Source organism: Rattus norvegicus, chromosome 3 (assembly GCF_036323735.1).
Source record: "Rattus norvegicus strain BN/NHsdMcwi chromosome 3, GRCr8, whole genome shotgun sequence".
NCBI lineage: Eukaryota > Metazoa > Chordata > Mammalia > Rodentia > Muridae > Rattus > Rattus norvegicus.
Window position 1 is genome coordinate 174,808,406 of NC_086021.1, and position 25,790 is coordinate 174,834,195.

Sequence of the window (25,790 nt, forward strand, 5' to 3'; positions counted from 1 at the left end):
ACCTGTCTACTTGAACCGGCACCCTGAGGCCCGGTGGCTTGTGTTGACGGTACAGGATCTGGACAGAGAGAGTGACTATGGTATGAGGGAACACTCGGCTGTCTACCCCAGCCGTGATTCGTGGTCTTCGACCGTCAGGGTACCTGTGAGACCAGGTCCGGGTGTTGTGCAAACCACCCTGGGGGTGGAACGCAGCAGGATGGAACAGCCTGGAACAGGATGACTGGCAGTGGGAGTGTCACAGAAGGACTTCCTGGAAGCGGTGGCAGAGTGACAATGCCCAGCAGTGAGGGAGGGGAGTGAGGTACAAGGCAGAAGGAACACCCATAGACTGAAGTACGCCGGAGCTCATGGCGGAAGGCTAATGCCACCAGGAGAGCACGGAGGGCCGTGGTGGAGCTAGGTCCTTTGAAGCCACAGAAAAGCTCAAGAGACTCAGCCAGTAGCCACTATCCTCGACCCCAGTACCTCAGAACCCCGGTCCTGCCTGCTTGGCCACTCTCTCAATTGCATGAGAGGGGATGATAAGGTTAAACCCTTTGTCGGTGATTAGCCAGGGATGGCCACGTGGCTCAGGTTTGACAATGAGACAGGGGGATGTCTCCTGGAGGAGGCCCTCTCGGAGGAAATGAAGGCATACTAAGGGAGTCTCTTTCTACTTCCTTCCTTCCTGTCAAGTAGGGTGTATGCAGGCCTAAGGTACCAGGAGGCCAAGAGACACACAAGAGTCTCAGCTAGGATGCTGACACTTGGCCCTCCTGGGCCACCGTACACATCTTCTGTACCTTTGGCTTCCGTACCTGTGGTGAGCCCAGGAATAGCAAACACTGAACTGGTCTTCTCTTCAGTGTGGCTACTTCCTGGTAGCACCTCTCACTGGTGCAGGCCTAAGTCACTCTGCACAGCTGAGGCAGAGATTACAGCTCAGTCTCACGCCTGCATCCCCGACCTGGGGGCCACTTAAGCATATTGTCAGACATCTACCTTAGAGGCTGCCTTCACTCAACACCATCCCTTCCTCTTTCTCCCTCTCCCTCGTGTGTGTGTGTGTGTGTGTGTGTGTGTGTGTGTGTGCTCGTGCACACATACGAGTGTTCATGTAAGCAGGTGTGTGTGTGCGTGTCCATGTGGCTGACAGATATTGGCTTGGGGACCTTCTCAGCTGCTCTGCACTTTATTTTTTGAGCCAGGGTCTCTCACTTAACCTGGAGTTCACTGTCTTGGCTACACTGGTGACGAATGACCATCCTCCTGTCCCTACCTCCCCAGTGCTGGCACAGCAGGTGCATCCTGGTTTACATGGGCACCAGGAATCCAAACACAGGGCTTCAGGCTTCCACGGCACATGTTCTACCAGCCAGACTATCGCCCTAGCCCTCTGTTTTTAATTTTTTTAAATTTAAATTTCAAACTACTACCTGAAACTTTCATCCACCCCCTAATACTTAGCTTTCTTCTAAAAGAATATTCCTCAACCTTGGCACCTTTGCCATTCTGGGTAGGTGGCTCCTTGCTATAGGACTGTCCTGTGTCCTGTGGAATATCTAGCAGCTTCCTTAGCCTCTGACCACTATACCTAACCCCTACTCAAACTGTAGCAGCCAAAACTACCTCCAAATGCTGCCAGATGTGGCCGTTCCTTCACCAGCAAGCACCACCAGCCACTGCTGAGTTGATCATCCTGCTCAGGTGTCCTTCCCTTCCCCTCCCCTCCCCTCCCTTCTCCTTTTCCCCCCTCCCCTCCCCTTCCCTCCTCTCCCTCCCCTCCTCTCCCTTCTCCTCTCCTCCCCCTCCTCCCCTCCTTCCCTCCCCTCACCTACTTCCCTCCTTCCCTTTTCTTCTCCTCCCTTCTTCCCTTCCTCCCCTCCTTCCCTCCCCTCACCTACTTCCCTCCTTCCCTTTTCTTCTCCTCCCTTCTTCCCTTCCTCCCTTCCCCTTCCTTTCCCCCTCTCCCCTCCTCCTTTCCCCTCCTATTCTCTTCCTGTCTTTAAGAGAATAGGAGCATAGTGAGTATCTTTCCCAGTCAAGGAGCTGTTTCCCTGGCCTCTGCTTTGCACTTCTTCAGCCAGGAGAAGCTGTCAGGCAGGGTGTGGGGAGGACATCTGTGATCCCAGAACTCAGAAGCTGAGGCAGGAGCATCACAAACTCAAGGCCAGCCTGGTCTACACAGGAAGCTCGCCAATCACACCCACAAAGGAGCAGCAACCAGCGAGGTTCACCAACCATGGGGACCTTGGCTCTTGGGAGCTGGGGCTCCATCTGTCTTCCCTCACTCAGGATTCCCAAGAATTTAACCCACTGAGCACACCCGGGGGGAGCGCGGTGGCAGTGACTGAAGGCATACTGAACAAGGACAAGCAGTGAAAATCGGGAGGATTTCTAATCCACTCCTTGTTTCTGTTTCCCTCCTGTCCTCCCCAGGTTCTGTTTTTGACTTTCACTTTGCTGGTTTTGTAGTGCGCGTGCACATTGTGAGAGGGCGCACGCGTATGTGTGCATTGGCTGCACAGAAGCTAGAGGTCAGTCTCAGGTGTCCTTCCTTTGGACCGTCCACCTTAACTTTGAGTCAGGGCCTCTCACTAGGACCTGGAGTTTGATGATTAGCATAGGCTGGCTGGCCAGTGAACCCCAGAAATCTGCCTGTCTCCATCCCCCAGCACCGAGACTCCAAGTACATACCACCATGCCTGGCTTACCTAGGGGTTCAGTGTGGGCCTGCACACATGCAAACACTCCCTCAACCGACCCCCTCTCCCTGCTCCCCACTCCCACCCTGGAAGTTCCCAAACCCCAGGAATTCTTCAGCCTGTTTTGAGAGTCTATTTGCCTAAACCCCTGGCCTAGTTCACACCACAGTGCATTCTCTAGGGTCTGAGCTTTTCTGGCAGTTTCTGCCTGGGTGTTAAACATGACCCAGGGGACACCCCCAAGGCTGGTTTCAGCTTCCATTAAGCACCAAGAAGCACCCGCTCTGTTAAAACGCTAGAATGATTATTGTGTGAAGAGGTGTGGGGTGGGAGAAGACAGAGGCTGGTACGCCACCCCCCCACATTGAGCCCCCACACTTTAAAGTATGATGACCCTGCAGAGGCAACGCCACTTGTGTCTCTGAGGGAACCTGGATGGATGAGTATCTTCTTAACCCATCCTGTTCTGATCTGAGCCCCAATCCTAGAGACAGATCAGCTTAAGGAAGCTTTTGACACAGCTCTGCCAGTCAGTGCCTGTGGAACCTGAGGGAACTCTCTTCCGTAGCTGGGCTCTTAGTGTTGACTCTCCACAGGGTAGGAAAGTGAGGTTGCTCTGTACCACACTCAGTCCTCAGAACTTTGCCAATGGTCAACCCAACCGTGACATCCTCGTCAAAGCCCTCGGGAATGGCTATGACCGTCTGTGTCACCATTTGACACCTGAGAAAACTCAGAAAGCTGAGACAAGCAGATCCCTCAGTGCCCAGGGAGCCCTCCACAAGCTCTGGCTGGCTCTGCCTGGGCTGCTCAGGATAGCACATCAGAGGCAAGTGCATGACAGCCATGTGTCCTGTGTAAACACTAGGGGTTGAAGTTGGCTCAGTCAGTAAGTGCTCACCATGAATGCCGAGGAACCGACCTCCATCCCAGACTCAAGCGTGGTGATGCAACCCCAGTGCTGGCGAGGTGAAGACAGGAGGGCCTCTAGGCATGCTGGCCAGTCAGAGAGAGACCCTGTCTCAAAAAACAAGGTAGAGAGCCGTTGATGACCCAAGGCTTGGATTGAGGACATGATGTCTGACTTTGACCTCTGGCTTTGACCTCTGATCACACACACACACACACACACACACACACACACACACACACACACACACACAAGGAATGTAAACCCTAAACATTTTGACAGTGTCACAACACACTTGAACTCCTCCTCGTTTTAAAAATTTAAATTTTCTGAACCCCCTTACCCCCAACCATGAAACAATTGATGGGGACCACGACATTCAGGGGTGAAATCATTAGAGCGCAGGTTGGTGGCTGTGGATGCTGTCATTGAACGTGCAGGCTCCTGCTGGCATCACCAGACACATTCTCCTGACGAGAGATAGTGGAGAGACACCATTTTGGAAGCATCCGTGTCCCCTTGACTCGTCTCAGCCTGTTCACAGTTTAAAGCTAGCTCACAGGAAATATGGTAGAAAGAAATAAAAGAGGCTGGTGGCAGCCCGCCCCTCACCGGCTGCAGCGCTCAGGAGAGTGGGCCCTGCTCCTCGATTGAGCAGCACAGAAAAAGCTGACCCTGATGGCAAATGAGGTGCTGGTGAGGCTGCCCCAAGGGCACTAGAACGGGAGAACTGGCCCTGTCCCTTGCCAGCCGAGGCACTGGGTGAGCTAGCTGGCACCGTGCTGGAGAGCTCACCCTGGTGGTGTGGTTGCAAGATAGCTGTCAGGCTGACCAACTCAGCTACCCCCCAGGTCCAGCTCCAAGGCTTTGAGTTGGTCCACCTCAATATCTACCCCACATCAAAGGGCCAGTCCGGCAGATCCAAAGCTGCAGGATCTCCATGACACAGGACAACAACAGGATATCCAAGAGGAGTCCCCATGAGGATCCGGTATTGATCCAGAGGCTTTGAAAAAGACCCACTGTTTTGAACATTTGCAAGCAAAGATGTATGAGCAGAAGAATATACTGTGTGGTGGACACAAGCTCCCAGGACGAGCTTTTTAAATTCTCTCATTTTACCTTGGAGGGGAGGATGCAAGGGCGGAGGGCAGATACGAAGGGACAGGGAGATGAGTGGAATTTGGGGTGCCTGATGTAAAATTCGCAAAGAATCAATACATTTACTAATCAGTAATTAGTAAGGAAAGGAGAGGTGGCCAGTGCTACCCTGTGAGCGTCAGGGCATCCACCGCAAACAAACTGCCTGTCGCACTTCTCCTGAGCCAGCACTTAGAGAAGATTAAACTTGGACTGTGTTGAAGAAGGTATGAGAGGGTTGGGAAGGCGGCTTAGAGCAGTGGTTCTCAACCCGTGGGTCGTGACCTCTTCGAGGGTCCAATGACTTTTTCATAGATATTTGCATTATGATTCGTAACAGTGGCAAAATTACAGTTATGAAGTAGTAACGAAAATAATTGTATGGTTGGGGCGGGGAGGGGGGTTGTCACCACAACATGAGGAGCTATAGTAAGGGGTCGAAGCATTAGGAAGTTTGAGGACAACTGGCTTGAGGGATAAAGGCAGTTACTGCCGAGCCTGACCATTTGAGTTCAGCCCTCAGGGATGACATTGTACAGGTCGTCCTCTGACCTCCACTCACTCACTGTGGCAGACTGGTACCCTGCCATGACCTAGAACAGCAAGGTATTTCATTGACAAGATGGAGAAAGTCCCCAGTAGAATGTATAGAGAAAACCAAAGAAAATGTATTTCCATCAGGTGCATATTTGGAATCCCAGCCCTCGGAAGGTTGAGGCAGGAGGATCACCAGTGTGAGCCTAGCCTGGGATATAAGTCAAGATCCTGTCTCAAAAGCCAAACTAACTAAATTGGCGCACAAAATCAATCAATAGGATGCAATTTTTAAAGCTACAAGAAACAATTGTGGGTTCAGGCGTGATCATGAAAATTGTCCACGTCCATAATGAAGACCAGAGACATTGGGTGTGATCTTTTAAAAACACTTCGTCTGAGGGGAAATGTACCAGAAAGCTCATAAGAGATACACATCCCCCCAAAAAATGTTGAACGTGTTTATAAGGCAGAGAGCAAGCAGTAAGGAGGACACCCAACATCAGCCTCTGGACCCCTCAGATGTACACACTGTTGGGACCTTGCAACTCCTCATCTCAGCCCTCATCCCAAAACCACACTTGCAAAGCTAAAAGACAAACAAGGATCCACTCTCTAAGCAGGCATACAGACATTTCCAGACCTTAAATCACAGCACAGGTCCCTTTGCTATAGGCTAAGGATCTGACTAGGGAGTTCTGTCATGGAGACAGTGACTCTAAAGGCACGAGGGGAGCAGAGGTAAGGCTGGAACTGACCACTTACACCCTGCTCCCGCCCCGCAGGCTCCAAGCCCAGCCCCACTGAGCCTTGGAACCCAGGCCGGGGTGTCTTTGGCTGTGTGAGGCTCTCTAGACTGAATGTGTTTCACTGTAAGATGGTGTGAGGACAGCTATAGAAGCCCCTTACGTCATCCTTTAGGGACAGGCTCAACACTCAGAGGCAGAATGCTTGTCTGACACGCTGAGGGCCAAGATTTGATCCCTCACCGCAAATATGTCAATCAATTAATTGCTTGCGTTTCCCCGATAGGTTTTTTTTTTTTTTTAAATCGGATCATGGAGGAGTAGTGTGCTGTGAATATGAGTCTTTCTCAACAGCTCTGTGCAAACTGATTTTACAGTTTTAAATGAGGGGCCCCAGGAATTTTGTCTGGGGGAATGAGTCCCAGAGAAGCAATCACCTGGGGAGTGTGGGGCTAGCCCAAGTGCTGAGCTGTGGGTAGGCATAGCTGGAACATTGCAGAGCAATGGGAAGAACTGACTGGGTCTTCATGTCATGACCTAGAACAGCAAGGTATTTCATTGACAAGATGGAGAAAGTCCTCGGTAAAATGTATAGAGAAAAACAGAGAAAATGTATTTCCATCGGGTGCATATTTGGAATCCCAGCACTCGGAAGGTTGAGGCAGGAGGATCTCCAGTGTGAGCCTAGCCTGGGATATAAGTCAAGATCCTGTCTCAAAAGCCAAAATAACTAAATTGGCAAAATTCATGCAACATACAAAATCAGCCCCCCTGTGGTACGGGGACGTTTGTGAAAGACCAGCTGGGGTTTACCACATCCACTGTGGGACTTGGATCCCAGGGGGAAAATGAAAACATTTTAAAACATTCAGAGACACTATTGGGGTAATAAAAATAAAAAAACAAAGGAGGCAAGACCTGGGAATGTGGCTCCATTGGTAAAATGCTTGCCTATCATGCACAGAGCTCCGTGCTCTGTTCCCAGCACGGAGTTAGTCAGGCACGGTGGTGCATACCTGCTATCCAGTACAAGGAGGTGAACGTGAGGTCAGCCTGGGCTGCATGAGTTGGAGCAGGCATGGAGCGGGATGGGGGAACCAATTCCTAACCAAGTAGAGGCCTGGGGCTCTGTGTGGAGTCATCCACCGCAGGATCCCACTCTAGATGTCACCGTGGGAGTGGGGGCCTTGTAGCTGAGTTCTGCCACCACATCCTGTGTGCCTGGAGCCGTCCTTGGCTCCCTCTCCCTGTTGCAGCTCTGAGCATGCCCGCTCCATCCCCTTTCTGTTCCTCAGAGCCACCCCAGGCATGACAGCCAGGCAGAAGTCTTAACAGAGGTGGCATCTCGAGTCATGTGGACAGCTGCCTCCTATAGTGGTGGGGGACAGTAGCATCCCGTCTCCAGAAAGAGGGAGGGGTCAGGCTTCTTAAACTTGATGCCCCAGAGGGGCTGTGCAGGTGATGTTAATCAAGGCAGCGCCTGGGGAGGTGATAAAAGCTGTGAGCGGTGCATTTTGGCACATTTAACAAGCATACAATAAACACTGGCTGGATGTGCCTTCATTCTCAGAGTTCATTCATTTATCATGCCACAAGTATTTATGAAAACCACTACGAAAATCCCCGCAGGAGATTTGGGGACTAGTATTTTATATAGACAGCATTTTATATAGACAAGAGAAGCATTTTATATAGACAAAATTCCTCCCATTAGATTAAAGTGTGTGTGGGGGGCGGGGAGGCAGATGGAAATTAAATACTCACGTATGCACACAAAACATGCATCGAGTAGACTTTAAAAGATGGGGGTGGAGACCCACTCGGGACTGGGGCAAACACAGGAGAGTACAGGGAATGGTTTCCCAAGCAGAGGGAACAGCATGTGCAAAGGGCTTCTTATCAGAGGAAGCTTGAGAAGCCGGACAAGAAGATGCCAGAGGAAGGCTGGGTCAAAGGTTCACTCCAGGGCAATAACAGGAAACAACCTGAGGTCACCCAAGTATAGGAAGGGGGGCTCAGATGTGAGCTGTCAGCCATGCCCCAGAGAACACACTGGAGGGAAGCCAGAGTGGCTCCAGGGAGATGGGTGTGGAGACCACAGCAGCCTTCTGGGCCAGAGAAGGTGGGGTAGCCCGGGGAACTTGAGTGGTGGCCATTAAAGTGAGCTTGGCAGGACCTGGTGATGTATCTGATTTGAGAGCCTCAGGAGACAAGTCAGACTTGAGAGTTGCCGGAACCTGGAGAAGGCAGCTTTCTGTGTGAGCACCTGTCCCCATCTCAGGAAGATGGTGTCCAGGCTGTTAGAGATCAACAGACACTTTTGGAATTGAAATCAATTGGGGGTGAGGCAGCCGCAGCTGTCTACCCAGAAGCCCTTGACTGCTGTCAACAGGATCGGTTTCAAACCCTCTGTGGATGTGTGCTTGGCTCTCTCCAAAGCCTGTCAGGCACATCTGTCCTCTCTCCTTCTACCAGGGAGAGCCCCTGCGCTCAGTCAAGGTAACCCTGTGCTAGGAAAGGTGAATGGACCCACCGCCTGGGACCCTCTATCTGCTTTTGATCTTTGCCAGCCTTTGAAGTCACCCTGCCCCCAGCTTCCAGCTGTCAGCTCTGCTCCTGGGCAGCCTTAGCTACCCCAAAGAGCCTCCGTTCCCTGGGGACCCCGGTGGTGACAAGGGTAATAAATGGAGCAAGGCAGACAGCAGCAGCCCCGCCCCCAGGAAGCCAAGGGGCGGGGCCTTTGCAAACCTCTTCTGCTGAATCTGGAGTCGGTTCTGAAAGTGGGAGCAACAGAGTGGAATTTTGGAGATTAATTCTGCAGGTCTATCTACTTCCTCTCTAGCCTGCCTGTGTTCAGGTTATGCGACACCCCCACCCTGTCCAAAAAGAGAAGTTGCTCCCCTGTTGCAGGCCTTTGGGGGAACAGTCAGAGAGAGAGAGAGAAAGAGAGAGAGAGAGAGAGAGAGAGAGAGAGAGAGAGAGAGAGAGAGAGAGACCCCATTGCAGATCTCAGCTCTATGTCCCTCGAACTGCAGAAGAAACAATGGTTTCTAACAATGACTGTCCCGAGCCCCAGTGTGCCCCCTCGGGGAACCCCGTGTTGCGCCGTGGTGCGTTTAAGTTCTTGACCATGGAACACAGGAACACAGGCTGCGTCCTGAACCGCCCTTGTGGACAGCTCACTCTCTGGCAGTTGCTTTCTCTGATTTAATCTGCCAGACAACCTGACAGCCTAGAAGATTCTACTAGCTCTCCAAGCTCAAGAGATTTTGTTTGACTGTCTCAGATCATACAATCGATAAGAGGGGTTAGCTGAGGATCCTGCATCTGTAGTCTATAGCAGGCAAATCTGGGACTCTGTGGGTTAGGGGAGAGATTTTTATTGTTAGGTGGGTTCGAAGCCTGCCCTATTCTGCTTTTGTGTGCGCACACGTGAGTGTGTGGTGTTTATATGTGTGTGCGCATGTGCATGTGTATGTGTGTGTAAGTGTGTCAGTGCGTGTGTGTTATGTGTGTAGGTATGTGCACACACAGAGGTCGAGAAGCATGTCAGATGTCCTGTCTATTACACTCCATCTCTCTACCTTTTCCCTTTGAAACGGTCTCTCCATGAGCCTGCAACTAGTCTGAGAGCAAATTCCAGCAATCCGTGCATGGCCCCTGCCTCCCACAGCACTGGGGTTCCCAGCTCACAGCACATGGGACCACACCTGGCTTGTTATGTGGGTGCTGGGATCTGAACTCAGGTCTTCATGCTTGCACTACAAACTTTCTTACCCATTGAGTCACCCTCCCAGCCCCACAACTCAACCCGGCCTCCTTGCAAGCTATGGCTCATAGCACACAGCCTGGAACCAGGCTGAGACTGAATCCTGGCTGCCTCACGAAGTGGCCTCTTAGTTTCCTCATCTCTACCTTCTTCATAGGATGATACAAGACGACACTGGCCAAAGGGAAGACTCTTTAAGTGGGAGGTTGATTTATTTATTTCTATTTTCTCTGAAATGAGAACATAACCAAGCTAAGCCCTTCAAATGCCTCAAGACACTGAATAGGTCTGCCTCCCTCCTCCTCTGCCCCAGTAAGTCACTAACAAAAACCACAGCTCACAAAACACAAAACTCACCATGCAGAACAGGAAGTGCTTACCAGGCAGGAATGAGTCACAAACTGCCAGTGCCCAGGCTTGGCTCAGACCTGAACCTGGGTTTAGTCACCTATTGGGAAACACGGAGCAGGTTCTTTCGTTCCACGAGCTCACTGGGAGCAGTGGAGGAAACAGATCCAGGCCATTGCCTGGTATGTAATGTTGTCCTCCATGCAAGAGCTGTAACTCAAATGTTAGGCTCTCTGACTTTGTGAATTTCCCGAGTTCATGGTGAAGGCCAGACCTTTCTGCACAGGAGCCTGGAGCTGGAACAAGCAGCAGGAAAGGTCAGTTGTCAATCAGTGGAATGGAGGTCTTCTCGAGAAGGCTAACACCCTTTCTACAGAAACTGGGCTGTCTCCAAGCCATGGTGAGTTTGAGTCGCTGTGGATGGGTTGGAGCTTTGGGCTTTGCATTGCCTGGCAGGATCAGTCAACTCTATTTTTTTTTCTTTTTTCTTTTTTTCGGAGCTGGGGACCGAACCCAGGGCCTTGCGCTTGCTAGGCAAGCGCTCTACCACTGAGCTAAATCCCCAACCCCAGTCAACTCTATTTATTCCTTTTTAAATGTTCTCTTCTTTTAAAGTGTGTGCGTGTGCGTGTGCGTGCGTGCGTGCGTGCGTGCGTGCGTGCGTGCGTGTGTGTGTGTGTGTGTGTGTGTGTGTGTGTGTGTGTGTGTGTGTTCGTCCTGTCAGGGAGCATGGGCGGAGGTCAGAGGACCGTCTTAGTTGTTAGTCCTCACCTCCCACCTAGCTTGAAACCCAGCCTTTTTTTCCCACTCCAGGGGAGATGTCTCAGAAGCTTCTCCTGCCTGTGCCCCCTACTGTGTCATAGGAGCCCTGGGATCAGAGAAGCATTTAACTCTACATGGGCTCTGGGGATCCGAACTCAGATCCTCATGTTTCTGTGGCAGGACTCTCCCACTACACCGTCTTTGCAGCCGCCGACGTTATTATTTTTTATCCATGTGTTTGAATCTTAGGTGTCTAGTAGAGACCTGGGCTCAGCTAGCTGTCTTTATCCCCTTTTTGAGTCAGTTCCCAGGCACATGCTGAATTATTACACCTCGATGGATGGATTCTTCTGCAGAGTATGTGTTCCCCTAAGTCTCCTGCCGTGGTTTTTATTCTAAAGCCTGTCTGGAATTGCTCCAGCTTCCCTGGTGTTTATATCATGTGGGTTTTCCCAATTATTTTTTGCTTGGGATTTGCTATTCCAATGGTTTCTCTTCGAGATGCTTCCAAATTATCTTTGAAAAGTGGTCGCACAAGCAGCACGTCAGTTTCAAGAATCTGATGTGATAACCTTCATTGTTATTGTTATTTTAATTGAAAGCACATGTCAAAGTACACGTGTGGAAGACAGAGGGCATCTTTGTGGGGGTCTCTCCAACCCTTTTTTGCATGCAATGTTAGGCAGCAAGCTCCTTTACCCACGGAGCCATCTTGCCAGCCTAACCCTTGTCTCGTAATTGGAGGCTTTGCTCTGCTTACGTTTATACTTTGGCAAAAGAAGCAAACCGACAGTAAATGGCTGCATTCCTTTTTACTCTGTAAGTGGCTACTGTAAATATCGTAATGGAGACCCCGATGGTTCCTGATGTTGATGCCTTCTCACATGGGCCTTTTCTAGACAAAACAGACAGAGCGTGTTTGTACCTGGCTACTCATGCATTTGTCCTTTTATGATGCTGGGCATCCCTGCTGAATTTTCATGCTTCCAGAACAGTCTTTTGTACTGTAGGTCTGCTGAGGGCAAATAAGCACAATTCTTAGTTGATTTTCATTTGTGTATGAGCTATGTGTATACATATGAGTGTGTGCATGCACTCACCTGGGGATGAGCTATGTATATACATATGTGTGTGCATGCACTCACCTGTCTATGAGCTATGTGTATACATGTGTATGTGTGCATGCACTCACCTGGATATGAGCTATGTGTATACATATGTGTGTGTGCATGCACTCACCTGCGGATGAGCTATGTGTATACATGTGTATGTGTGCATGCACTCACCTGGATATGAGCTATGTGTATACATGTGTATGTGTGCATGCACTCACCTGCGGATGAGCTATATGCATATATGTGCATATATATGCATTTATATATGTATATGTGCATATCTACATACACATATCTGAGGACTTCCTGGACGCACCAGCAGTGTGAATAATGACACAGAGACTTGTGGGTTTTATTATTGCTTAGTCCTTGACTTAGGCTCCCTCTCAGCTAGGCTGTCTAAGTTAATCTTATTACCCTAACTCACAACCCGCTTTTATTTCCCTGTCAGTCCCAGTGTGGTATGTCTGAGCATATCACGCTGACAAATCTTCCTGCACCCCATTCTTCTCCCCAAGACCCTCTTTCAGCCCGGAAGTCCCACCTTCCCTTTCCTGCCTAGCTATTGTCCATCAGACCCTCATTAAGCCAATCAGGGAGTGAGAAAGGTGTGTGTTTACAAAACGCTGAGGCAGGTGATGACCCGTAGGGGTAACAAAACCAAAATCTGGACAGCACTCAGCCCTGCCAGTACAGCAGCCAACAACTGACTGTACAGCAACAACCTTCACACCATGCACCCCAGTGTGTGTGTGTGTGTGTGTGTGTGTGTGTGTGTGTGTGTGTGTGTGTGGTGTGTGTGTGTGTGTACCCTCACCTGTGTATGAGCTATATAAGTGTGCATGCATATACACAAACGCATATATGATTTTTTTGTCTTGGGTTTTGGTAGGTTTGGTTGTGTGTGTGTGTGTGTGTGTGTGTGCGTGTGTGTCTGTGTGTGTGCGTGTGTGTCTGTGTGTGTGTGTCTGTGTGTGTGTCTGTGTGTGTTTGAATAAAATTCAGACACGCTGAGAGATTGCCTCTTCCTTGGGGGAAATACAGCTTTTCTCTCAGCAGACTCTGATGGCAGGAGCAGTCCTCGATCCAGTATGAGATGAAGGCCCGACAGGGTACAGCGTCTATTTGCCCTGCCCTTACTCTGAACAAGGGATTTCAGTGAAACCCTGGAAGATGTGTTTTGGGTATGGCGGGAGTGGTGTATGTACGGGTGCCTGCATCTGTGTGCACATGTTGGGTCCACAGAAGGACTACGGTTGTCACGCCCTGTTACTCTCCACTGTCTCCCCTTGTAACAAAGTTTCCTACTAAACCTGGAGCAAGGCTGGCAGCCGGCAAGCCCTAGAGTCCTCCTGCCTCTGCTCCCCCACAGTGCTGGGATCGCAGGTGCACAGGCAGCTACCTCCAGGTTTTTACATGAGTGCTGGAGATTTGAACTCGGGTCCTCATGGCTCATCTGACAAGCACTCTTGTCTACTAAGCCACCTTCTCAACCCCACAAGTCTTGGTTTTGGCCGAGGCTCCCTGTCTTTGAGGGGCCTCTCTCTCCTTGGCTTCTGGCTAAGGGACACCTTTCTGTCGGGATTCTCTGCTGTCCCTTCCTTCCCCAGTCTTCCAGCAATTCCCCAAAGGCAGCACCGGTCGCATCTCAAGCTGTACACTGTGTTCTCGGATTCCTTCCTCTTGGGCCTGAGCTGGCCTGGTGACATTTGTCTCAACAGCCCAGTGGGACTGGAAAACACTAAGGTGTCATATTGCTCTCGCTCACGACTTGGTAAATGTCTTGAAAGCAAAGAACCTAGAGGTTCAACTCGACTCCAGCCATCTCTCGCTCTAGCCTGAGCCCTCTAGCCTGGGCTGCCATTCTCTGAATGCCTTAAAGCAGTCTTCCTAGTGTTTGGAGTCTTTTAAATTGTGACTGAGTAAAGGAGCTAGAAATGTGAACTGTGCCGTCATCAACGCTCAGTTGGCAGCCTTAGTGGGAAAACTAGAAAAAAAAAAGACTTATTTTAATTTTTTCCAACGGTAACAAAAATACAACTTGAAACAAAAGAAAAAGAATAATCCTAGCTAATTAAAGACCTATGTAGAAAAGGTGAAATTAGGAGTAGCTTAACATAGAGATAAATTTTTTTTGGTTCTTTTTTTTTTTTTTTTTTTCGGAGCTGGGGACCTTGCGCTTCCTAGGTAAGTGCTCTACCACTGAGCTAAACCCCCAGCCCCAACATAGAGATAAATTTTAAGTAGGAATACAGAAGTGATTTTTAGGCTTAAATAAAATATAATTGGTTAAATGTGTAAGAAATTTCGTTCTGTTTAAAAATGCCAGAAGGCTGGGGAGAGGGCTCAGTGGTTAAAAACACCAGATGCTCTTCCAGAGGCCCAGGTTTGATTCATAGCACCCACATGTTGTCTTATAACTATCTGTAACTCCAGTTCCAGGGGATAAAACACCCTCTCCTAACCTCTGCAGGCACCAAGCACACACAGACATGTGCGGGTGAAACAGTCATACACGTAGAATTCAGTTTAAAAATCATGCCTTTTTAATTCCAGAAATAAAGGAAAAATGGAAGATTCGGGAGAGACATTCCAAACATGTCAGACTAGGGACGCAGCTCGTGACGGGCACCTGCCTACAGTGCACGGGGCCCCAGGGTCAAGCCCATCACTGAAAAAGAAAAAAGGGCGCCATTTTGAGTTATAAGCATGGGATTACAGCATGTTCCTGTAATCCCAGCCCTCGGGAGGCTGAGGCAGGAGGATCAGGGTCAGCTTCAGCTATGAAGTGGTTTCCAGGCCCGCCTGGGTTATGTGAGACCCTGTCCCAAAGAAAGGGGTTGAGGGAAATAAGAGAAATTTACAACACCTGAACAGAAGCGTAGACTGATAAAAGGTGCGCGGACACATTTACAAGGGGGAAAAAACCCTAAACGGCAACGCGAAAGCAAAGCTGTGGTAATGAAGAATGGAAAATAAAGGAAAGGAACACACACCTCTCCCCACAACCTGACTGGATCCGAGCTCAAACATCCCAGCATGGGAGAAGGGGGTGGGGATGTCTGGGAATAGTGCGTCCTGCCCTTCGGCGCGTGGGTTAGAGCGCTGGGCAGGTCTGCCCATGTTAACCAGACTGCCCGTGCAGTTCACAGGCACTGTTTCATCTCATGTATCCGGTCACAGCCACCTAGCTCCATGGTGGCGAGGGGAGGGGAGGCGAGGCCCACCATGGCAGGGGGTGAGTGCATCCCAGAGGAAAGCCGTTCACCTTATGAAGGACAGACACAGAGTGACAGAAAGGGTCTGGGGACCAGATGCCTCATCTCAGTGACTGGATCCCCCAGCTGGTGACCAAGCCTTCCACACACCAGCCTTTCTGGAGAATGCTTTATATCGAAACCACAACACAAGTGTTAACAACAAGATGTGAAACTGGAAGCCTGTGTGTGCATGGTGGGAGTCTTTAAAGGCACAGCATTTATAAGGAACAGGCTGTTAACATTTGACCAAGTTCAGTTCACGTGAAAAGCAATCTCTCCCTCTCTCTCTCTCTCTCTCTCTCTCTCTCTCTCTCTCTCTCTCTGTGTGTGTGTGTGTGAGTGTGTGCGCATGTGTGTGCGTGTGTGTGCATGTGCATGCATGTGTGTGTTCGTGTATGTGTGTACATGTGTGTGTGCATGTGTGTGTATGTCTGTGTGTGTGCACAATATAATGCATATATGTATAATAAGGACAGGGCTGAGAGATGGCTCAGTTAGTAAAGTTCTTGCCTCAGAAGCATGAGGACCTGAGTTTAATCCCCAGAACCCACCCTGGCATTGTACAGTTGTGATCTCAGCACCAGGAAGGTGGAGCTTGCTGGCCAGCCTAGGCTAGCTGCCAAAGTTCCAGGTCAGTAAAACCCTGTCTCAAACAAGATTCCTTTCTGATGCCCCACCACTGCCATTCAAAGGGCATATGCAAATCATAGCAGGTAGATAGATTGGTAGATAGATTAATAGATGGACAGATAGACTGGTAGACTAGTAGATGGATGGACGGGCAGATGGATGGATGGTCGGATGGACAGAGAGAGAGAGAGAGAGAGAGAGAGAGAGAGAGAGAGAGATTGCTTAAATGAATAGTCAGATGTCCATTGCAGCATTGTTTGAGATGGGTAAGGGATGATAGCCACTTGGGTGCCCCTCTCAGGGCAATGCTTTGTTTGGCTACAAGCTAGGTTTCTACCCAACAATGCATTTTAAAATCATAGTGCATATTGAACATAAAAGGCTTAACCAGGGTCTGATAGAAGGGAAAAGTCTGATCCTTTTGTGTACCCCGGCTGACTTTGAACCTACTAAGTAGCCCAAGATGTCCTTGAACTGTGTGTGTGTGTGTGTGTGTGTGTGTGTGTGTGTACATGCACACAAGGATGTGGGGACCAAAGAACACCTGGGCACCAGCCTCGGATTTTGAGCCAATCTCTCTCACTGGGGCCTGGGGTTCAACAATTAGGCCAAGCTGTTTGGCTAAGAATCCTCCTATTTCTGTTGTTTCGATGGTGGGATCACAAGTACATTCCCCCCTCCTTACCCATGCCCAGGATTTGAACTTCGGATCCTCAAGCACAGGAAGCACTTTACCAACTGAGCCACCTTCCCAGCTTTCTTGTCCCTCACTCTTCCCTCCAGCAGGTGTTAATGAGGTAACAAAGTGACAGGATTCTGTGTCGGGTCCTAAGGGGAAAACAAAATTGATTTCCAAGCCACCGACAGCTCAGGTGGAGGTCCACATAAAATCCACCAAAGCACTTATTGCCTCCATTCTGTCCCACACCAGACTCCCGGACGCACACTCACCAGAGCGTAAAATCAGCAAGGGCCACTCAATGTAAAATGTGCAGGCTGTGAGGAGCGCCAGCAGAACTGTATAAAGTTCCTAAGTCGTGTGACAGACTGCAAGGGTCACTCTGCTGTCTCCTGAAACACACACACACACACACACACACACACAGAGAGAGAGAGAGAGAGACACCTGGGCTTTTCAGTGCAAACCTCTGTTGGGGCCTGAAAAAAGAATCATAAATAGGAAAAAGGGAGGGTGGGGCAGAGTGGACAAGAGTCAGACAGAGAAGAGACCAGTACTGGGCCTTGGTCATCTTGGGCTTGGCTCTTTGGCCCCAGCTGTTGGTTACCAAGCAAACTCACGGAGTTAGTCCTACACTTCTGAGAGAAGGCAAGAACTTAGATTGCCACAGTAGAGTATTAAGCTTTCCACTAGTTCCGTGAGGGAGGGACCAATCCACGCAGCTTGAAACTGGGTTTGGCAGTTTCACTAGCAGCCCTGGCCTCTGATAGCCAGACTCAGAGACAGCAAGAAGATATTTGGAGACCAAGGTTTTTACATCATCTTAAAAAAATAAAATAAGGGGTTGGGGATTTAGCTCAGTGGTAGAGCGCTTGCCTAGGAAGTGCAAGGCCCTGGGTTCGGTCCCCAGCTCCGAAAAAAAGAACCAAAAAATAAATAAATAAATAAATAAATAAATAAATAAATAAATAAATAAATAAATAAATAAACAAATAAAAATAAAACAAAATAAAATAAAATGTTATTCCCTGACACCCTGAAGAAGGAAGGGAATGGAGGGGGTTTTCAATGTAAATTTCTGTCACCTACAATCAGGTGACAGATTCAAAGTCTGCTGCTGCAGAGGGCACAGCCCACCCCGCAGGACTGGAGAAAGGAGCTACCCGAATGCCCATCATGTGGCAATTTGGGAACAAGGAGATGGACTTTCAGGGTGCCCGTGGACTCTCTGGGTGCCCGTGTACGTGGGAATTTTAGGACAATACTTATCTCTTCGTGAAAAAGTCCCAAATGCCCATTGATTTGTGTGGGAGTTTGACCAGTTTCAAAACTTTAGATAAAGTACTTTCAGGCCAGGGGCATGGTTCAGTGGGTAAAGTGCCTGCTGTACAGGCATAAGGACCTGGGTTCGAATCCCCATCCCCTATATCAAAAGCTGGACATCATGGCACACCGCTGTAAGCCCGGTGCCTTGGGGAAGAGACCAGATGGTCTGAGGGCTTATGGATCCTTAAGCAGCCAGTTTTAGGCTCAGTGAGAGATGCTGTACAGAAAAATAAATGTAAAGAAGGGGTTGAGGGAAGACATCCCAACCTCAATTCAATCTATGTTCCCTACATGTACCCATTTGGATGAGTATTCTATCTGTCTGTCCGTCCGTCCATCCATCCATCCATCTATATATCTATCTATGTCACGCAGTCACGCACACAATTTAAAAGCCTGCCTCGGTCATACAAAAGCATCTAGTAAACTGTAGGACAACAGTATATCCCGAACCCTGCTTGCAGACTTAATCACTGTTGCTAAACTTTATTTCCTCCCAGACATTAAATATCTTCAGCTCTGTGGGGGCCAAACCCAGCCTCTCTTAGAAGGACTCTGCCCGGAGGTTATAATGTAACCGTAACCCTGCGCGTGACAGTGGGTTACAGCCTGTTGGAATTTTACCGACAGACACATTTCAGTTTCATATCGTGTTCACATGTTGGGGAATGCTGTTCTTCTTTTAAAAAATTTTTTTTCCACCTCAACTCCTTAAAAATGTGAAAACTTGGGCTGGGGCCAAGGTTCAGCAGTTAAGTACTTGCCTGACACATGCGAGGCCCTGGGCCTCTCTAACACTTCAAAGAGAGAAACATGAAAACTTTGAAAGCGATTCTTAGCTCACAGGTTGGACTAGGAGATAGTCTGGAGCTGGCCTGGGGTAGAGGGTCATTGTTCAGGGAGAAGCCCTCAGCTGAAGCAACGCTGATCATCAAGCTGAGCTCCCTGGGTCCGCTGTTTACAGCCCCAGCCCTTCCCTCCTGAGAGAGGTTTATCACTCTTATCCATAACGCTGTCCTCTTTTGTTCAGTCTTAAAAAAATTCCATCTGTATATGCAGTACATACAGGTGCCCAGAGAGGCCAGAGAGAGTCAGATCCCTGGAAGTGACTGTTGGCAGAGTCTCCTGATGCAGGTTCTTGGAGCCAAACCTGGTCCTCAATAAGAGCAGTCTGAGCTCCCAACCCCCGGGCTCCTCCCTGGCTCACAATGCTGTTCTTTGATCGAGTGCATCTTTTTTTTTTCCGGAGCTGGGGACTGAACCCAGGGCCTTGCGCTTTCTAGGCAAGGGCTCTACCACTGAGCTAAATCCCCAACCCCCATCTTAACAGTGAACAAGCCTGACTTGTGTGTTTGGTGCTTCAAAGACTTTGCATCTTCACATGGGTGCCCTTCTGCCTCTTTGCTGGATGCTGGCTGTCAACCGCCACACTGTGTGGGCTCCCGCTCAGTTCTTGCTATGGCTGTCTGCACAGTGCTATCTGAGTGTGCTGTCTGTATCAGCCCAGTCTTGCTGTACTTGTAGGCACTTGGGCGATTGCCTCGAGCTTGTTCCTTCCACACCTTGCCTCCTAACCTGCACCACGGTCCTGTCAGGGAGGCATTTTGATAATCTCCAACTTTCACCCTTAACTCAAAGTTAGCAGTATGAGAACTAGCTCCCTAGCTGATTCCAGAATGTTCCTATGGCAAACCTAGTCCGTGGCCACTAGTGTGTGTCCTGGCCCCGGTGCATCTCATCAGCACAGTGTTACCTGGCCATGACCAGGATGGCCTCGGCTAACGAAATGCTCAGTAAGTGTAGCCTCTCACAGTGCAGTCAGTTGTGAGTATTATGAGCTGATGTCTAAGCTGTGGAGTGCGGCTACCCCACATGCTGTGAGCGGGCAGCCACACTTCCCAGCCATAGCAGGTAAGCACTTTGGAGCAACTATGGTTATGGTGCCTGTATGGCACGTTTCAATGAGATAAGAGGTCATTAGGTACCTTGTGTGGGTCCCCCTCCCATGCCCACCCTTGTGACATGTCAAAATCTGGAGCAATTCCAGCCCCAGGGCTTTCTTTCTTAGAAAGGGTGGCTAGGTATGAGGCCAGACCACCTAGAGGCTCTGAGGTCCCAGGGATGGGACCTAATGCTTCACACGTGTAAGGCAAGACCTGCCCCACCCCTCCTAGCCCTCTCATTACTTTTTATTTTGCAGCAGGGTCTCACAGTTTCCCAGGCTGGCCTTGAACTTTTGATTCTTCTACTTCAGCCTCCCAAGCAGCTGAGATGACAGAGCTGTGACACCAGGCCCTACCCTAAAGACACTTGTGAAACACTATGGCTGTCATCTGTGCCCTTTCCCGCCTATGAGAACAGCACTCACTGTGGTTATGGTCAACCCCAAGTGCCCTCCGCCAGCCCCTCTAGTCTTTGGAAGCCAGAATACCAATCCTCTCCTCCCCTGTACCCTCTTCTTCTCCTGGGAAGTCTCCCCAGTTCGAGGACAATCCCGAACAGAGACCAAAGCACAACAGTTCTGATAGGGAAATTCAGATCACGGGAGTCATTTTAGGAGTGACTGTGCTCACTCTCTCTAGGGGCAAGAACTTCATTTCCATTTTGACAAAAAAAGTTTGTGGATTTGTATAATATGGAATCCATTAGAAGGCTTGGGAAGGCTTTTAATATTTACATATTAGGGGAAGAAATCGACTCATTAGCAGAGTGCATAATTAGGAATAAATTCCTTTCCTTTTGTCTCCACTCAGGTACAAGGCAATGTTAGAAGTGGTGATCTCACCCAGCCTCGCAGCAAGCAGTGACTGGGGCGAGCACGGTGCGGCCGTGGGGGCGCTGACTGACAGAGAAGGTAGGCTTCTGCAGAAGTTTGACTGGGTGGGTTATGAAGGCCTCATTCATTTGTGACAGACTGAGAGACCCATGATGCCATTCCCGGAGCCCACCGTTCACATCTATGGTTCTAGAACAGAGCCAGTGTGTGCATGGATCATGGTCCTGTCCATTGCTCAAGGGACAGGTGGACATGGTCGTGACCAGAGCTGCCCTTCTTGGTCTCTGATTCCAAAGGATCCCAACATTGCTGTGAAGGACCGCAGCGTTGGGTATCGTCTGCTTGGTCTCCCTTACGTCCCTCCCACCACCCTTTCTCCCAACAGTAGTCTTGTTCGCAGGATCCCCAGGGAAGAACTCGACCCTCTGCCCCTTTCAGGTTGGGTTGAAGTCAAGGAAGCAGAAGAAAGCTTAAGCTGTTGAGAAAATTATTGGCAAATGATGCTGCCAGACTAGTTTTCTCCAGAACAATCTGACCTTTTGTTTGCTCTGCTGGGATGTTTGGCCTTCCTGGCAGAGCTTGAGGTGAGCAGAAGGCATTAAGACATGCTGGAGCATCAGGCTTAACCCTTTCCCCGGCGCTGTGGCGAGGGATTGCTGCCAGGGATACCCCCAGACCAGGACTGCCCCAAGGAACTAGCAGGTCATGTGTCCAGTGCAAAGCGACGTCACACGGAACATTTTGAGAGCAAATCCAGGCTTCTCTGGGTAATTATTTTGTCACCAAGGCCATGACATTGCTCCTTTCTGCTTCATGGAGCTAGACAACCCTATTCGAAATCTCATCACAAAGGTGTGGGCTCTGGAACAGGGCTGGATGTCAGAGGGCGACCAGCAGTTCTCCTGTGCAAATGACCCCCTTTGACAGTTTAAAAGGAATTACCAGCCCTGCTCAAAGATCATTATTTTGTTTCTGGCTAGAGGACCAGGCCAGTTTCCTACTGTCTCACAGTCAGCATGGGCTGAGACGGCATAAAAAGGGTCTGAGTCGTGGGTGTGGGGCATCCTGGTCTCACTCCCAGCCCAGCCACTGCCCAGCCAGGAAGTCTTTTCTCAGTTTCCTCCTCTGTCAAATGGGCCCTGATAATGACCCACTCTGTAGAGTGCCACACAGGGGATTAAATGAGGTTATGGTGTGTGGTGAGCCTGGCCCTGGCCCACTGCAGCACGGTAAATGATTAACATAGACCATTGTCACCCTCTGATTCAGATAACCACAGGGATTAGGGGCAGGGTGGGAGTCTGGCCCTGGGTCGTGCCTTTGTTTGGTCTTCCATTGTGCAAAGATGATGACTTTGTGAAAAGGAGGGAGAGTCTGTCAAAAGCTGCTTTCTCCTGAGGCTGAATCACTCGGCTACAGGACATACCTCCCCACCTGGCCGCCTCATGAGTCCCTGCTCCTCCCCTTCATTTTGGGTACTCCTGAGATCTGGCTCTGTAGCAGGCCCTTCCCCATCTCCAGTTCCAAGAAATGCTGACATTTCCCCAGAACAGGGTCACTTTGGAATGCATTTCCAGGCCAGTGAATCTGGCTTCCTCCTCCCCTCCTTCTCTATCACCACCACAGAGGTGGTCACTTTGAACCGGGGGCTGAGGATGTGACTCAGTGGCAGAGCACCTGCCTCAAAGTGAAGTGCTGGGAGCATAGCTCCGCAGAGTAGGGTTCGTAGCGGCAGAGTCCACCAGTGACAGTGCTTCATTCCTACATACACCTTTAAACCCCTGTCCTGTGGAGCCCACAGCTCAGCTCCTGCTTATAGATGAACTTCGGAATTATGGAGGGATGGACGCATGGATGGATGGACGGATGGATGGATGGATGCATGGATGCATGGATGCATGGATGGATAGATGCATGGATGGATGCATGGATGGATGGGTGGATAGATGTATGGATGCATGCATGCATGCATGAATAAGTAGGAGGTAGATGAGCAGATGAATAGGTAGGTGGGTGTTTGAGATCATGGATGAGTAGAGAAATGGATGGATAGGTAGCTAGATAGTGTCTTAGTCAGGAATAGCCACTACAGATAGATAGATAGATAGATAGATAGATAGATAGATAGATAGATAGATACATACATACATACATACATACATACATACATACATACACAGATACACAGATACACAGATACATAGATACATAGATACATAGATACATAGATAGATACATAGATACATAGGTACATAGATGATAGATATATACATAGATACATACTACATACATACATACATACATACATACATGAGTGGGTAGATGGATGGATGAGTAAGTGGCTAGGAGGTTGGGTAGATATATGGGTAGATGGGCAAATGGTTGTGCACTTTGAAACATGGGTGCAGACAGTGGTGTGGGGAGATGAGCTAATTTCAGGTCCGTGGTAGCTTTGAACCATTAGTAAAGCCGTCTTCACTTCCCCTGTCCAGTTTGTTGCCTTCCTGAAGTTTAGGTCCCTGAAGCCTCCTCTTGGATTCTCTTCTAGTCTCATCTCTGTTGCTGTGATAAAGCACTCTGACCAAAGCGACTTAGGGGAGGAAAGACTTTCTTTGGCTTGTACTTCTAGGTCACAGTCCACCACTGGGGGCCATCAAGGCAAGAACTCAAAGCAGGAACTTGAAGCAGAAACCACCGAGGAGCTGTTCTCTGGCTCACTGATAGACTCATGCTCAGCAGGTTTCTGGTCTTAATATTCATTTGTCACGTGGCATGGGGATGCTGCTTCATACACCTTAGCTGTCACATTGCCTACATTTTAATTGTAAACTAACCAACCTCCCCACAATGCCAGCACCCCTCTGAGCTGCCTTTTGTATCATAGTCCCTGTGTATATCAAAGCTCACACTGAACTGAGTTCTTATTGTAAAAGGCTTGTCCTCGCGTTAGTCTTTGCTGGTTTTGTCCACCAGTTGGACGTATGTGCTATCAGACAGCTTTCTTATGTAGCCTACAACTGTTGGCCCATGGATGGTGACACCCATAGTGGGTTGGTCCCATCAATCAAAAATCAGTCTCCCATGGGGTTGGGGATTTAGCTCAGTGGTAGAGTGCTTGCCTAACAAGCGCAAGGCCCTGGGTTCGGTCCCCAGCTCCGAAAAAAAAAGAAAAAAGAAAAAAAAATCAGTCTCCCATAGACATTCTCGCAGGCCTATCAGGGCATTCCTCAGTGTCAGCTGAGGCTTTTCTCTCAGTTTTTCTCCAGGCTCTGTCAAAGTAGAAATGGAAGCTAATATAATGAGGACACTCTACCCCTATTTGACCCAAAAACATATCACTTCTAAGTCATAACCTTTCAATTCCCTGTCCCTGAGACTTCCTGCTAATATTATATTATAAAATACAATACGGCTTTCAAAGCCTCAGTCTTTACATTTTGCAACACTTTAAAAGTCCAAGGTCCTTTGTAAAATCCAAAGTGTCTTAACTGTGAGCTTCAACAAAAATTTAAAAAAAAATAGTTATAAATTTTCTTATCCCAAAAGGAGAGAGCAAAGCAAAACTAAAATCCAGTGGTGTGAGTCCGAATTCTGTAGCTCAGCGTTTGACATCTGGAGCTCATTCATGATCTTCTGGACTCCAAAGGGCTTGGTTGACCTCACTTCCCCAGCTCTGCCACTCCTGGCACACAAGGCTTGTCTCCTCGTCTGAGGTCAGCTCAGCCCACACTTGTTTCTGTCCTTGGTAGGCATCCCACACTTCCACCATCTCTGATGTCCTGGAGGTCCTATTGGAACCGAGGCTGTACCTTCACCAGTGGCCTCTCTTGGCCTTTCTTTAGAAACGCCGACCCTGCAACCCACTGGCAGACTTCACGCTTTCCATGGCTCCTTTAATCGTGTAGCTTCCCTACCTTTAAAACTGGTACTGCAGAGGAGACCCTCAGGTGTTGTCAAGTTCAAGTACCGCTTGAACATTAGCTTCTGGGGACAGCCCTGAGAAAATCCGTCCCATTGTCCTAATGAAACAGAGAGAATTTTACCTCAACAAACCGGTTTCCTACTAACCCCAGACGATTCTTTGACCCTAGCTGACAGCAAGCACAGGTTCTTAATTCAAAAATATCACACAAATGGCAAAGATAGAAATTACCTCCCTCTGAAAGCTCACGAGCCAGGCCTCCGCAGCCCACATTTCTCGCTGCATTCTTGGTGTCTAAGCTCCCACAAAATGTTCCATTAACCTCTGAACACTCGATCGTTTCGCCCAGCTTAAATCCCAAAATCCTCCACAGTCCTACAACAGAATTCCCGAAGGCGGGGTTGGGGATTTAGCTCAGTGGTAGAGCACTTGCCTAAGAAGCGCAAGGCCCTGGGTTCGGTCCCCAGCTCCAAAAAAAAGAACCAAAAAAAAAAAAAAAAAAAAAAAAAAGAATTCCCGAAGGCATAAGACCCACGCACTCAACTGTACCACGGCAACGTCTCGGTACTAGTTTCCACCTTCTCTACTTTTTCGTGATTAAACACTCTAACCAAAAGTGACTGAGGGAAGGAAACGGGTTATTCGGCTTACGCTGCAGGTGACAGGCTATCCTTGAGGGGCATCAGGGAGCAGAAGCCATGAAGAAACTGCTCGGTGACTCACGCTCTGGCTCTGTCCTAGGCTCATGCTTGGCTGACTTGTGTATACAGCCGGAGGTTATCTGCTTAGGGATGGTGTCATCCACGGTGAGCCGTTTCCTCCGACACCAATTAACACCCACAAGCCAATGGGATCTAGGCAATTCCTCAATCGAAGGCCTTTCTCTCGGGTGACTGTGGGCTGTGTCAAGATGATGTCATGCTAACGGATTCTTTCAGGGATAAAACGGACAACACGTAGGTGAGCTTAGAGCCCCCCCCCCCCCAGCTTGCAGTAGCCGCTTGGCAAAGCCACCCTGTCCCTTCCTTCATTCCTGCTCAAGTGATAGACGGATCTGAATTATGTCCTGCCTTCTGGAAGGAAGAGATCAAAGTTCTGGATACTGAGATGGCAAGCGGAAGATTCTTCTTTTAAAACGCAGGCGCTTCTCTGAAAAGCTCTAACCATAATCCCATCAAGGGAGGTG

General features: G+C 49.3%; 1 protein-coding gene across 5 annotated transcripts in view; it reads left to right on the forward strand.

Moving 5' to 3' along the window:
• Positions 1–25,790, forward strand: part of Eya2 (EYA transcriptional coactivator and phosphatase 2) — a 183,264-nt gene that overhangs the window by 53,634 nt on the left and 103,840 nt on the right. For 3 of the 5 annotated variants that reach the window (XM_063283024.1, NM_130427.2, XM_039104165.2), the window contains one exon: positions 20,660–20,760. In XM_063283024.1, coding sequence (XP_063139094.1) covers positions 20,670–20,760 — 91 coding nt within the window. In that variant the 5' untranslated portion in view covers positions 20,660–20,669. Of the gene's footprint in view, positions 1–10,069; positions 10,535–20,659; positions 20,761–25,790 lie in introns of those variants that run through there. The other 2 variants (XM_039104164.2, XM_039104163.2) reach the window with 2 other exon arrangements.